Below are 13,692 nucleotides of genomic sequence, written 5' to 3'. Positions count from 1 at the left end.
CACACACACACACACACACACACACACACACACACACACACACACACCTGGATCCCTGCCCATAGAGGCCATTTGGGAAGTAGCAACACTTGTACTTTTTATCCTGTTGTAGCCCATAAAAAAAAAAGTCTTCCAACTCACTAACAGCATTTTTTGGCATTTGCATTTCCACTAATTAGCATTTTAGTTCAAATTTTGAACATTTGATAGGTGTTACTCCCATTTTTAGTTAGGAAAACTGAAACTCATAAAAGCAAGTAGCAGCAACAAAACCCAAGTCTCTCCACAACCCCATGTCCTAATGACCACTCAAGGCCACGAAACCAGAAATGGCATCAAAGAACTCAAAAGGTAACTAACACAGGGCAGAACATATGTAAAAGAAGGAAACACCCAAACCCTGAAATTCTCTAGAAAACTCTGGGAGAGCAGAAACAGCCATGTCAGACTCATCTGATCTCATCTGCATTTCATTTATCATCCCATTCAGAAGAGGTAAATGTTATCAACTTCGTATCTGGCTTACAAAACTTTCTCACATAATTTGTATATTTCATAATGCATAGCAGTCTAACAATCTCAAATGACCCCATGCATTACCTTCTTGTTCTGCTCTCCAAGTCAGCATATTCAAAGCTTCCTTGGCTTTAGGGCTCCCCACGGATGACAGCGCATAAGTTGTAAGAGCTAGAGTATAATTGTCTGAAATTCCTCTATTAAATTCAGACTCCAAAAAGTTGATAGACTCTTGTACATCAATATTAGGCTTGAAAAAAAAAATATATTTTACTATTCAAAATAACCCATTACCACACATTTAAACAAAAAGTATTTTCAAACATTCATTCAAAAAATAATTTCAGTGCCTATTTAAGCACCTGACTTTGTCCCAGGCAATGGGAATCAATGATGATCATTGACATTTAAAGATTTGCTATTATCGCTTCTCGGCCTTTTGGCTAAGATCAAGTGTAAAGATTTGCTATTCATTTTCAAAATAATACTGCTTTTGAAAGAAAAATGAAGGAATCATATCTATTTATAATTGCACCAAAAATAAGAAGATACCTAGGAATAAATCTAACCAAAGAGATGAAAGAACCGTACTCTGAAAACTATAAAACACTGATGAAAGAAACTGAAGACAACACAAGAACTTTCCACAAACTGGAAAGACATTCCATGCTCACATGGAGTGGAAGAACAAACATTGTTAAAATGTCTATACTTCCCAAAGCAATCTACACATTTAGTGCAATCCCTATCAAAGTAACAACAGCATTTTTCACAGAGCTAACACAAACAATCATGAGATTTGAATGGAACCACAAAAGACCCTGAAGAGCCAAAGCAATCTTGAAAAACAAAAGCAAAGCTGGAGGCATCACAATTCCAGACTTCAAGTTATATTACAAAACTGTAGTAATCAAAACAGTATGGCACTGGCACAAAAATAGACACACAGATCAACAGAATACAAATCCCAGAAATGAACCAATAACTACATGGTCAATTAATCTTCAACAAAGCAGGAAAGAATATCCAATGGGAAAAAGACAGTCTCTTCAACAAATGCTGTTGGGAAAACTGGACAGCAAGATGCAAAAGAATGAAACTGGACCACTTTCTTATACCATACACGAAAATAAATTCAAAATGGACTGAAGACCTAAATATGAGGCCTGAAACCATAAAAATCCTATAGGAGAACACAGGCAGTAACCTCTTTGACATCAGCCATAGCAACTTCTTTCTAGATATGTTTCCTTAGGCAAGGGAAACAAAAGCAAAAATAAACTATTGGGACTCCATCAAAATAAAAAGCTCTGCATGCCAAGGAAACAATCAACAAAACTAAAAGGCAACCTACAGAATGGGAAAAGATATTTGCAAATAACATAACTGATAAAGGACTAGTATCCAAAATATATAAAGAACTGATTCAACTCAACACCCAAAAACCAAATAATCCCATTAAAAATGAGCAGAAGAGGGGCACCTAGCTGGCTTGGTCATGGAATGTGCACTCCTGATCTCAGGGTTGTGAGTTCAAGCCCCACACTGGGTGTAGAGATTACTTAAAAATAAAAAATTTTTAATAAAAAAAAATGGGAGGGGTGCCTAGATGGCTCAGCTGGTTGAGTGTCCAGTTCTTGATTTCAGCCCGGATCATGATCTTGGGGTCCTGGGATTGAGCCCTGTGTAGGGCTCTATGCTCAGCGGGGAGTCTGCTTGAGGATTCTCTCCCTCTCCCTATGTCGCTCCCCCTGCTTCCACGCTCTCTCTCTCTCAATAAATAAATCTTTAAAAAAAAAAAATGGGCAGAAGACATGAATAGACATTGTTCCAAAGAAGACATGCAGATGGCCAACAAACATGAAAAGATGCTCAACATCACTGATCATCAAGGAAATACAAATCAAAACTGCAATGAGATATTACCTCACACCTATCAGATGGCTAAAATCAACAACACAAGAAACAACAGGTGTTGGTGAGGATGTGGAGAAAGGGGAACTCTGATACACTGTTGGTGGGAATAGAAACTGATACAACCACTCTGGAAAACAGTATGGAGGTTCCTCAGAATATTAAAAATAGAGCTACCCAATAATCCAGCAATTGCACTAGGAATACAAAAATACTAATTCAAAAGGATACATGTACCCCAATGTTTATAGCAGCACTGTCTACAGTAGCCAAGACATGGAAGCAGCCCAAGTGTCCATCGACTGATGAATGGGTAAAGAAGATGTGTGTGTGTGTGTGTGTGTGTACGCGTGTGTGTATACAATGGAATATTACTCAGCCATAAAATAGAACGGAATCTTGCCGTTTACAACACCACAAATGGAGCCAGAAAGTATTATGCTAAGTCAGTCAGTCAGAGAAAGACAAATACCATATGATTTCACTCATATGTGGAATTTAAGAAATAAAACAAATGAATAAAGGAGAAAAAAAGAGAGAGGCAAACCAAGAAACACACTCATAATTACAGAGAACAAACTGATGGTTACCAGAGGGGAGGTGGGCAGGAGGATGGGTGAAATAGGTGGTGGGGATTAAGGAGGGCACTTGTTGTGATGAGCACCAGGTGTTGTATGCAAGTGTGGAATCACTATGTTGTACACCTGAAACTAATATAACATTGTATGTTAACTACCTGGAATTTAAATAAAAATAAAGATTAAAAAAAGAAAAAACCCTGCTTTTCAGTTTTTATGAGTAAATAGGCACCATTCCCCAGAAGGAATAAGAAATAAGAAGCAGAACTTTGCCAGTGTTTCTACCAGTGAATATCATGAACTCAGATGAGAACACAAAATATAACTTGAGAAAAATATTATTCATATCTAATCTCAGGTGTTGAAGCTCTAAGTTTAAGGGAAACTTTATCTTCCATGTGCCTAGTACTGGACTAGGGAAATAGTAGGAGCTTACTATCAAGAATGGCTGTTTTCGATCATGTACAATGCAGTTGCCATTAAAGCAGTAAAGGCATCAATCACTGAGACAGCTCTGGAGCAAAATTAAATTCATTAGCATAACTTTTCATGCCTCCTCATTCTCATCCAGACATCCATGCCCATTTAACATGATTTTTACAGTGTGGGTATATTTTGTACTAAATTAGCAGACATTGTAATATCTCCATGATACTTTAGAAATTAAAAAAAAAATCCTTCACAACCTAAATGTGCTAGAATGCATTCCCAAATTCTGAAGACTTTTCTGTCCCCTAATAAATGAACCTTTCCAATGATAAAATACTTATCGATTTATCTTACCAATAGCAAGTACAACATTTATATAAGAAAGCACTCTTAGTTATTCTGAAAGAGTGGGTTCATATTTTCATTCTCAGATTTTAGAATATGGCCACAAACGCAAAGCAAAAAGGTACCCAAATTCAGACTTCAAATGTGATGTAAAATTGCAAAACTCTTTCGGTTTCCAGACACATTATTGACTCATCAAGACCTACCTTCCTTGTGATTTCCCACCTATCATTTATTAAATTAAAGATTAAATACCTGATACTTTTTATATCCCAGGAGAGAAGTCACAATATAAGCTGTAAGCATTACTGGACTTTTATTGCCACCTTGAAGCTCACTATGGATCACTCTTCCTGGCTCCCAAAATTCACCATTGGATTTCTGACGTCCTTTGAGCCACGTATATGTTCTGTGTAACACATTCTGATCAATATCTATGTAAGGATCAGCTTCAAGGAAACATCTTAGAACAAAAGCTGACAACCTAGGTGAAAAAGGAGAAAAATTACATAAAATACACTTTATAAAGTCTTCTAAATAACACTGAGCAAGAAAACACCAATAACAACATTTTTTCCCCACCACAAGATTCACAAAAGGATAATCACTGAAGAAGAAACAAAGGGAAAAAAGGAAACAGAGAGACAACATGAACATCTTAGCCTAGCTGCTAGACACAGTTTCCACTTGGGTATGGCCAAGAAATTCCACATCAACTCCCAAAACACCAGATTTGGAAAGGAACTTAGAAATCATCTAATCCGCTCCCCCCCCCCAATATTTTACAGGTTGAGAATTCGACACTCCAGGAGAATAAAATTGTCCAAGGTTATCATCTTTGGACTGTTCTAGGTATTTACCAAGGAAGATCCCATTACACACTTGGCTCAACCCTAAAGCTATGGATGAAGTATATATAGTTCACAATCAAATGGTAGTACTTTTAACTAGAGAAAATGGATATTTTCTCTGCGATAGGATAGGAGTCAGAAAAATTACAGCCTACAAACCAAATCTGTCTGGGCCAAATCTGGTCCTTGTGCCAAATCCAGCCCAGGGTCTGTTTACATGTGTCTCCCTTCCAGCACACTCCACCTGAGAATGATTTCTAAAGGGATGAAGGAAGGAAGGAAGGAAGGAAGGAAGGAAGGAAGGAAGGAAGGAAGGAAGGAAGGAAGGAAGGAAGGAAGGAAGGAAGAAAGGAAGAAGGAAAGAGGAAACAACACGCAACAGAGACTCTATGTGGCCTGCAATGCCTAAAATATTTACTATCTGAGCGCCTACAGAAAAAGTTTGCCAATGCTTGCTACAGAACAATAAATATTTAGGCGAACAGATCATCAAGCAATAAAACACCAAAACTTTTCTATTTATGGATCTCTATCCTGACACGGCCAAAAGAAAATTTGAAGCAGCTATGTCTCATCCTATGAAATGTTTTGGTGTGATAAATATTACTAGTATTCAGTAATATCTGACCCTCTTTTACTTTGAGTATGCAGAGAAATTCACTTCTTTGCCCTTTTGAAGTTAACCACAGCCATGTGACCAGCTCTCATAACGATAAAGTGAGAAAAGATGTTGCACCCAGGCTGAAGCACCTAATTACCAGTGTTGGATACTCCAGCCTTCTCTTTTCAGACTAAGTCTGGAGCCTCCTGGGGAGATGGTGGCTGCTGAGCAAAGACTACAGAGCCCCCTGCTGACCCACAACGGAAATGCAGCATGAGCAAGACAGAAGCTCTAATTAATAAGCTACTGAGATTTTAGAGGGTTGTTACCGCAGCGTGCCTTGTCTAACCTGACTGCTACAGTTAGTCAATCTTCTTCTGGGTGAAATGTAGAATTGACAATAGTGCAAGGAGAGAAAATAATCATCCAAAATCAGCCACACAGAGATTCCATTCTGGAGGAAATCTGGATGCTTATTCACTCAATTCCATCACTGTTTTCCACAAAAAATAACCTTAAAGAAACTATGTTGACTGTGTTAATACAAAATTTGTATTTTGTATTGTAAATTGTAAATAAAAATTTGTACTGATCATGTACGGTTAAGAAAACTACGTCGGGGTGCCTGGGTGGCTCAAACGACTGACTCCCAACCTCAGGATCATGAAATCGGGCCCCATCCGAGCACACTGGGCATAGAGCCTGCTTAAGATTCACTCTCCTCCCTCTCCCTCTGCCCCTCCTCCCCTGCTAGCGTGCTCTCTCTAAAAAAAAAAAAAAAAACTATGTCACAATCACTCAGTATTTCTAACCAGTTTTTCTTGTCAACTGCATCATCATCATATTCTTACTACTTTTCCCACAAAAAAAGGATTTATACCTTTCTTTTCTAAATAAAAACATTTTACTTATTAGTGTTTTAAAACCATATTTAAAATGGAAAATCTCCTTTAAAGCCCTGCTATAGGAAAAGCAACCTACAAGCCTATATACATAGGGACACATCTGTCAGTTTCATGGCCATTTTGACTGAGTAAGAGCCCATTCATGACAGATTTGTTCTGTTTGTAAAAACGCTTGCCAAGTGGGAGCCCTTGGGTGGCACAGTCGGATAAACGTCCGACTCTTGGTTCCAGCTCAGGTAATGATCTCAGGGTCTTGAGATCAAGCCCTGAGTCAGGCTCCAAGTGCAGTTAGGAGTCTGCTAAAGTTTCTCTCTCTTTCTCCCTCTGCCCTTCCCTGCACTCACTCACACTCTCAAATAAATAAATCTTAAAAAACAAAAACAAAAACAAAAACACACTTACCAAGTACTCCCAGAAGGGTCATCATTCCCAAAAGCACTGAAAGAGCCATCTTCCCTCTGATAGAGAAGTTCTCTCTGATAACCTGAAGAACAAAAAAGTAGACAGATAATTACAACTTGAAATGAATTAAAGTTTCTAATCATGACTTCATATTAAGGAAATATGAACAAAGAATGGGAGAGAAGATACCAAATCAGCAACTAATACTGAATACTTTCTATATTAAATGCTGTGAGAGATTTAAAATATCAAGATTTTTCAAGCAGAACATGTAAAATAAGAACTGTGATAGCCCCAAATTAAATTCAGAAGAATATTATAACAGAGACAGCAATTCTAGCCAGTTAAAAGGAAGCAAACTAGTCTGACTCTTGATTTTGGCTCAGATCATGATCTCAGGGTTGTGAGATCAAGTCCTGAGTGTGGCTCCATGCTCAGTGCAGAGTCTGCTTAAGATTCTCTCTCCCTGCAGCAGCTCTTTCTGCCCATGGGTCCCGTCTCTGTGCTTTAGTAAAATCACCCTTTTTGCACCAAAAAAAAAAAAAAAAAGTGGGGGGGGAGTGCCTGGGTGGCTCAGTCGGTTAAGCATCTGCCCTCAGCTCAGGCCATGATCCCAGAGTGCTGGGATCGAGTCCCGTGTCAGGGCTCCCTGCTCAGTGGGGAATGTGCTTCTTCCTCTGACCCTCCCCCGCCTCCTGCTCGCTCTCTCTCTCTCTCAAAAATAAAATCTTAAAAAAAAAGATTCTCTCAGATGTGGTATATATATATACAATGGAATATTATGCAGCCATCAAAAGAAATGAGATCTTGCCATTTGCAATGACGTGGATGGAACTGGAGGGTGTTATGCTGAGTGAAATAAGTCAATCAGAGAAAGACATGTATCATATGACCTCACTGATATGAGGAATTCTTAATCTCAGGAAACAAACTAAGGGTTGCTAGAGTGGTGGGGGGATGGGAGGGATGGGGCGGCTGGGTGATAGACATTGGGGAGGGTATGTGCTATGGCGAGTGCTGTGAATTGTGCAAGACTGTTGAATCACAGATCTGTTCCTCTGAAACAAATAATGCAATATATATATTGCATATAAGAATATATGTTAAGAATATATGTTAAGGAAAAAAAAAGAAGATAGCAGGAGGGGAAGAATGAAGGGGGGGAAATTGGAGAGGGAGACAAACCATGAGAGACGATGGACTCTGAAAAATAAACTGAGGGCTCTAGAGGGGAGGGGGGTGGGGGGATGGGTTAGCCTGGTGATGGGTATTAAAGAGGGCACATTCTGCAAGGAGCACTGGGTGTTATGCACAAACAATGAATCATGGAACACTACAGCCAAAACTAATGACATAATGTATGGTGATTAACATAACAATAAAAAAATTTTAAAAAAAGATTCTCTCTCCCTATGCCCCTCCCCCAACTCGTGCTCTAAATAACAAATAAATAGATAAATAAAATATTTAAAAGTAAGCAAACTAAAGGCGAAGTTTCATTTAAGTCTGTAATGTTGACTACAATAGTTTCCATGCTTAATCATCTAAAATTGTTTGCTACCTAAGAAAAATACTATCTAGAGTATTATAATTAAAGTTTAGGGCTAAAATGAAAAGTAAAAATACTTCCTATTTTCAGGCCAGCAACAGAAGGGGAAAATTGCTAAATAATCTAAGATAATTGCTTTAAAATTTATTGGTCATGGCCAACTGAGGTAAAACAAAGGAAGAACCGGTCTCTGCCCACCACATCAATTCTAAATTCTCACAAAAAAAAAAAAAAGAACCCAGCAGTGGTAATGAAGTCTCACTACAGAAGTAAATTGAGAAGGGGGTTAAGGCTCATATAGCTGCTTTAGTAAAAGCAGATGTTTCATATTTGCAAATAAATGGCTGCAAATAAGGCAGGTGTTTCATACTTGCAAAGCAATGAATGCAGGTCTCAAAGACCAATGACTAAGAAATCATAGGCCAAACACTAAAAGATTCACCAAACAACCCACCATAAACTAAGCTGCTAAAAATGAAATTAAAATAGCAATAATTTGGGACGCCTGGGTGACTCAGTCAGTTAAGCGGCTGCCTTCAGCTCCAGTCATGATCCCAGGGTCCTGGGATTGAGCCCTGCATCGGGCTCCCTACTTGGCGGGGAGACTGCTTCTCCCTCTCCCTCTGCCTGCCACGCCCCCTGCTTGTGCTCTCTCTCTCTCTCTCTCTGACAAATAAATAAATAAAATCTTAAAAAAAGAAATTGATAGTCTCTCACTTAAAAAAAATAGCAACAATTTATCATTAGATAGCAAGCATAAGCAGGAGCCAAAAATGTTTCCAATTCAAGGCATTATCAATGATTCTCTGGTAACCAAGCACTCTTCCTGAAAATTAAAGGATTCTACTACAGGCAGGGGACATCACACAGTATGAACTTTGCAGCACAGTTACATGGAGCCTGGAAACCATAAGCGTTTATAAAATGTTGAATTCAATCCCTAGGAAACTCTAGTAACAAAAAAAGTTTACTTTATGAATACCACATTTTAGAAGCATCAATAACTATAAGTAATTATTCATATTTAACTAACAAAACATGAGCATTGATGGTTTAAAATTATAGCTAATCTGCTCTTGCCATGTCCCAAACTTTCCTCCTTGAGCCCTTCCCCAGAAACCCCAGATCTGAGTATCTGATTTAAGCTACAATAAGACAAAGCATGTAAAATACAAGACACTGTTTCATGGTGAGCTTTAAGACCTATAGTAAAAGAAATACAAACAACATTTAGGTGATGCCAGAATTTTGCTTTAATTTAAAGAACGGTGTTATGATGAACGGTGTTATAATATTCATATTTAAAACTGAAATACTATGGTACAGTAATTAAATATCTGATCTTGATCCAACACTGACCATGTGTCAGGAACTGTTCAAAGCCCTTTCAGGTATGAACTCAGGTAATTCTCACAACTCTAGGATGTAGATGCTATTTAGAGATAGCATCTTCAGAGATGAGGACACTGAACTCACAACATACCAAGTGCAAGGTCACCTGCAGCACCTTTACAAAGCGCAGCACCTTTACCTGGCAAGCCCTCAACAGACAAGAGGCATCACTCCATACTGCGGGCATGGGAAAAGGCTTTCTAACACCCAGTTTTTAAGAAAATATGTAATAAATAGGGCCACAAAAAATTCTTTTAAACTTTTCCATGGCAAAACACATATTAGCAAAGTTAAAGGACGATGAATTAGAAGAAAATATGTGCCATACACACAGATAAATGGCTACTGTCCCTAATATTAACATACAAATTATACATACATTTATATATTATTAGTTATTATTATATATAAGTTTAGAGAAAAAGAGTAAAATCCTACAAGAAAAAAAAACAGACAAAAGACAAGAAACATTTCACAAAACAAAGAGAAATGGACTTCAATATATGGAAAAATGTTCAACTTCATAATAAGTGAAATGCAAATTAAAACTACATTGAGATACCATTTCTCACCCATCCTGCTAGCCAAGATTCAAAAGTCTGACCACCCATTCTGTTGGGAAGGCTGTAAGGACACCAAAACCTCGTTCAGTGCTCGAGGGAACTCAGAACGGTACAACTGCTGTGAAGGGAGTGTCTATACTTTTTGATCCAATAATCCCACTTCTAAGATTCTACCCTGAAGATATACCTCCAACAATACAAAAAAACATATATGCAGAAGATAATAAGATTATTCATTGCAGCATTATTTGTAACTGCAAAAATACCGGAACTACCTAAATGCCCCCAAATTGGAAACTGGTTGACGTAAACGGTAGGACATACACACATTGGAGACCATGCAACTGTGAAAAAAAATGAGGAATATCTTTCTGAACTCAGACAGAGTGATTTCCTGGATTCACTGTTAAGTGAAAAAGGCAGAGTAAAATAGTATGTATAGTATTCTACCTTTTGTGTAAGAGAAAATAAGAAAATATAAATGCATATGTTAATTTCTACAGAGAGAGTGAGAAACTAGAAACTAATGAAGTTATCCACAAGGGGTTGGGAGAAGGGTTACAAGAGGGAGAGATACCCCTTCACATATACCTTTTAGAGTAAGCTGGGCTTTTGGAAGCATATTAATGTTCTCCATATTCAAAAAAGAAAACAAACAAGAATAGAAAAAAATGATAGGCATTATTAACACTAGTTCACTTCAACATGTTTTAGTTTTCATAAATCTTGGAAAAAAACACAACATATAATCTCTTCCTTTTTCAGAGGCAGTCAGGGTTCACAGAGAAGCAGAAAAACTTTCAAGTGTTTACAAAGGAAATTAGCAAAAGAGTCCAAGACATTCTTCTTCAATTTCCAATTCAGGACTAAATCCACCAGATAGCAGAGTTTAACTGTGAACTCAACCTGACAGGGTACCGGAGGGGAAGGGAAGGCAGGAGAGAGAAGACAGGAGGGGACAGGAAGGGAGGGGAGGAGGGGAGGAGGGGAGGGGAGGGGGGAGAGGAGAGGAGAGGGGAGGGCAGGGGAGGGGAGGGGAGGGCAGGGGAGAGAGAAGAAAAGAAAGCTTTCAGGGGGGCACCTGGGTGGCTCAGTCATTAAGCGTCTGCCTTCGGCTCAGGTCATGATCCCAGGGTCCTGGGATCGAGCCCCACATCGGGCTCCCTGCTCGGCAGGAAGCCTGCTTCTCCCTCTCCCACTCCCCCTGCTTGTGTTCCCTCTCTCGCTGTGTCTCTCTCTGTCAAATAAATAAAGTCTTAAAAAAAAAAAGAAAAGAAAGAAAGCTTTCAGGACCCACCATCACTACAGGAAATGTCTCTGGGAAAAGAAGGACCAGCTTCTAAAGAGAGGACCATGTGCTCCAAGCCCCAAAATCACGTCAACAACTGCAGTTCCAAGTATGTTATTATAAAACCAGAGAGATGAGATCATGCAGATGAGATCAGTGCTTATGGAAATTACCCCTCAGGTGGCTGACCTCCAAGAGTCCCCATTAATATCAACAACTAGCACCATTCCTCTATCAGGGGCTGCCAAGCCCAGAGGAGGGGGAGGACTCACAGACAATCTCCAGTTGTGGAGTACATTTCTTGAGCTGGCTTAGAGGAAACTGAGATTCCACACCTCCAGCTCTGCTCCCACAGCAAAACAAAGGAGAGAATCAGAACCTAGAGAGAGGAACTTATGTGACTCTCCCAGGAGGAACATCCTGTGAGGTTGCCTTCTTCACATAAATCAGCCACGAATCGTTGGAGAACTATCAGTGCTTCTCCTGCAAATCAACCATTCCATAAGCAGTAAAGGACACCGTTGACTAGGCTGTGATGTTTACTATTAATACAACAATTCAACAGTCAAGTGTAGTCACTTCAGTTGGAGATTTTTCATAATAGGTGAAAAAGGTAAAAATATGATTTTCTCCAAAAGTTTATGAGGAAATAAGAGTATTGCCCAAAGGTCACAGTTTCATGAATAGCTCTGGAGTTAGAAAGCAATAGTACAATAGAAATTAACAGACACTTCTGAATATTAAAATACAAAAGAAGTCAAGAGTCTGATAGGATAATGACCCATGAACTGTTGTTTATAAAGGGCCAGACAAGCTACACACTTCCTGGGTCATGAATTTTCTTTGGAATAGCCATGAATGTAAAATATTTATAATCTATCATAATAAAGATGAAAATACTATTCATAGAAAGACATAGAAAAAAATCCTGAACATAATTTGACTTGGTTTACCTCAAGTGTCAAAATTACATATAAGGAAAAGAAGTAAAATCAGCTCCTTGTGACACTATCACTCACTTCCTCTGGTAAAAAGCTGATGAAAATAGTTCCTGTACTAAAAGAAAAGTAATCATCATCAACGTCCTTACTCTGTATGATATGGAATATGGAAAGCAAGAACTTACTTCCCCAGGTTTTTCAGTTTTTCAGTAATTTCACTACTGCCTCTAGCCATTCTTGTGATGACCCGAACAGCATCAGAATTCTGCAACCTGGGGGCGCCTGGGTGGCTCAGTCAGTTAACCATCTGCCTTCAGCTCAGGTCATGATCCCAGGGTCCTGGGATCCAGTCCCATGTCGGGCTCCCTGCTCAGCAGGGGAGTCTGCTTCTCCCTCTCCCTTTTCCCCTCCCCACCCCCCACTCGTGTACTCTCTCTCGCCCACTCTCTCAAATAAATAAATAAAATCTTAAAAAAAAAGAATTCTGAAACTTATTTTTCCTGTTTTTATTTCAACAGAAAAAAAATATAACGTGTTTTCAACTAGGCTTGGTCTGAGTCTCACTTGAAAAATGGAGCCACAGGTTCCATTTTTAAATATTTGAGGAAAACAAGTGGTTTAAATCTCTAATTGACAGGATTTCCAGTCCTTATCAAAAACAGTTTTCGTTTTACAGTTCTATTTTTCTTTCTGACAGCAAAAGAGACTTCATTCAATGATGTAGTTGTTGTTTTGACCAAAAAAACAATGGGTTAGGTTACAAGGCTCCTGGGCCAAGCATGATTTAAGTAAAACAATGCTCTGTTCATAAATGACATTTAAATAATATAATCATGACTCATGCCAAAACCATTTTAATTTCTTAAAAAATAAAAACAACTACAGTATATTTAGAGTTTGGCAAATGTGATGGCAAAAGAAAAAACAGTCTCTGAAATGAGACACTGATTTCATAATGAAAAGCATTATACCAAGAAGCTTTTGTCCACGACTTTGAAATACAATGGAGTTCAACCGGTGAAATGACGTATTTGGGGGGGCACCATCGTGTTGACTTCCATCAGCCACTTCGCCCGCTCCACTCAGAAGGTGAGCTGAAACCACTGGCCCCATTCCCTAGCTCCTAAGAAAAGCCAAGGCCAGGTAGAACTTTTAGTGTTTATAAACAATCCAGGAAGTACTTGAGACATGTTCTGGGCCCAACCCCCGCATCAGGATGATGAACCGGAGGCCCAAAGAAATGAATATTGACAGTAATTCATTCATCCAGTCTGTATTTATGGTGGTGCTTATATAGTGATACGATGGTGAAAAGATTAAACACAGCCCCCACTGTCACGGTGAAAAGATTAAACACAGCCCCCACTGTCACGGAGCTTACCTTCTAGTGCAGGAGACACACACAATAATAGGCAAAC

At 38.9% G+C, this 13,692-nt stretch overlaps 1 protein-coding gene and 1 pseudogene across 4 annotated transcripts in view; one reads left to right on the top strand and one right to left on the bottom strand.

The window, feature by feature from the left end:
* Positions 1 to 13,692, bottom strand: part of CD109 (CD109 molecule) — a 171,005-nt gene that overhangs the window by 65,513 nt on the left and 91,800 nt on the right. For all 4 annotated transcript variants that reach the window (XR_012381956.1, XM_073905229.1, XM_073905227.1 and 1 more), the window contains exons 24-26: positions 6,542 to 6,623; positions 4,038 to 4,266; positions 601 to 766 (exon numbers count right to left, since the gene is read on the bottom strand). Coding sequence is in view for 3 of the 4 variants with exons in the window: in XM_073905229.1 (XP_073761330.1) it covers positions 601 to 766; positions 4,038 to 4,266; positions 6,542 to 6,623 (477 nt within the window). In the remaining variant the exon portion in view is untranslated. The remainder of the gene's footprint in view (positions 1 to 600; positions 767 to 4,037; positions 4,267 to 6,541; positions 6,624 to 13,692) is intronic.
* Positions 940 to 1,073, top strand: LOC112838092 (U2 spliceosomal RNA; annotated as a pseudogene).

Source organism: Callorhinus ursinus, unplaced genomic scaffold (assembly GCF_003265705.2).
Source record: "Callorhinus ursinus isolate GAN/ISIS: 27379988/994484 unplaced genomic scaffold, GSC_fseal_2.0 scaffold22, whole genome shotgun sequence".
Classification (NCBI taxonomy): domain Eukaryota; kingdom Metazoa; phylum Chordata; class Mammalia; order Carnivora; family Otariidae; genus Callorhinus; species Callorhinus ursinus.
Note: the sequence above shows the minus strand (reverse complement) of the source record. Positions and strands in the feature narration are given on the sequence as shown.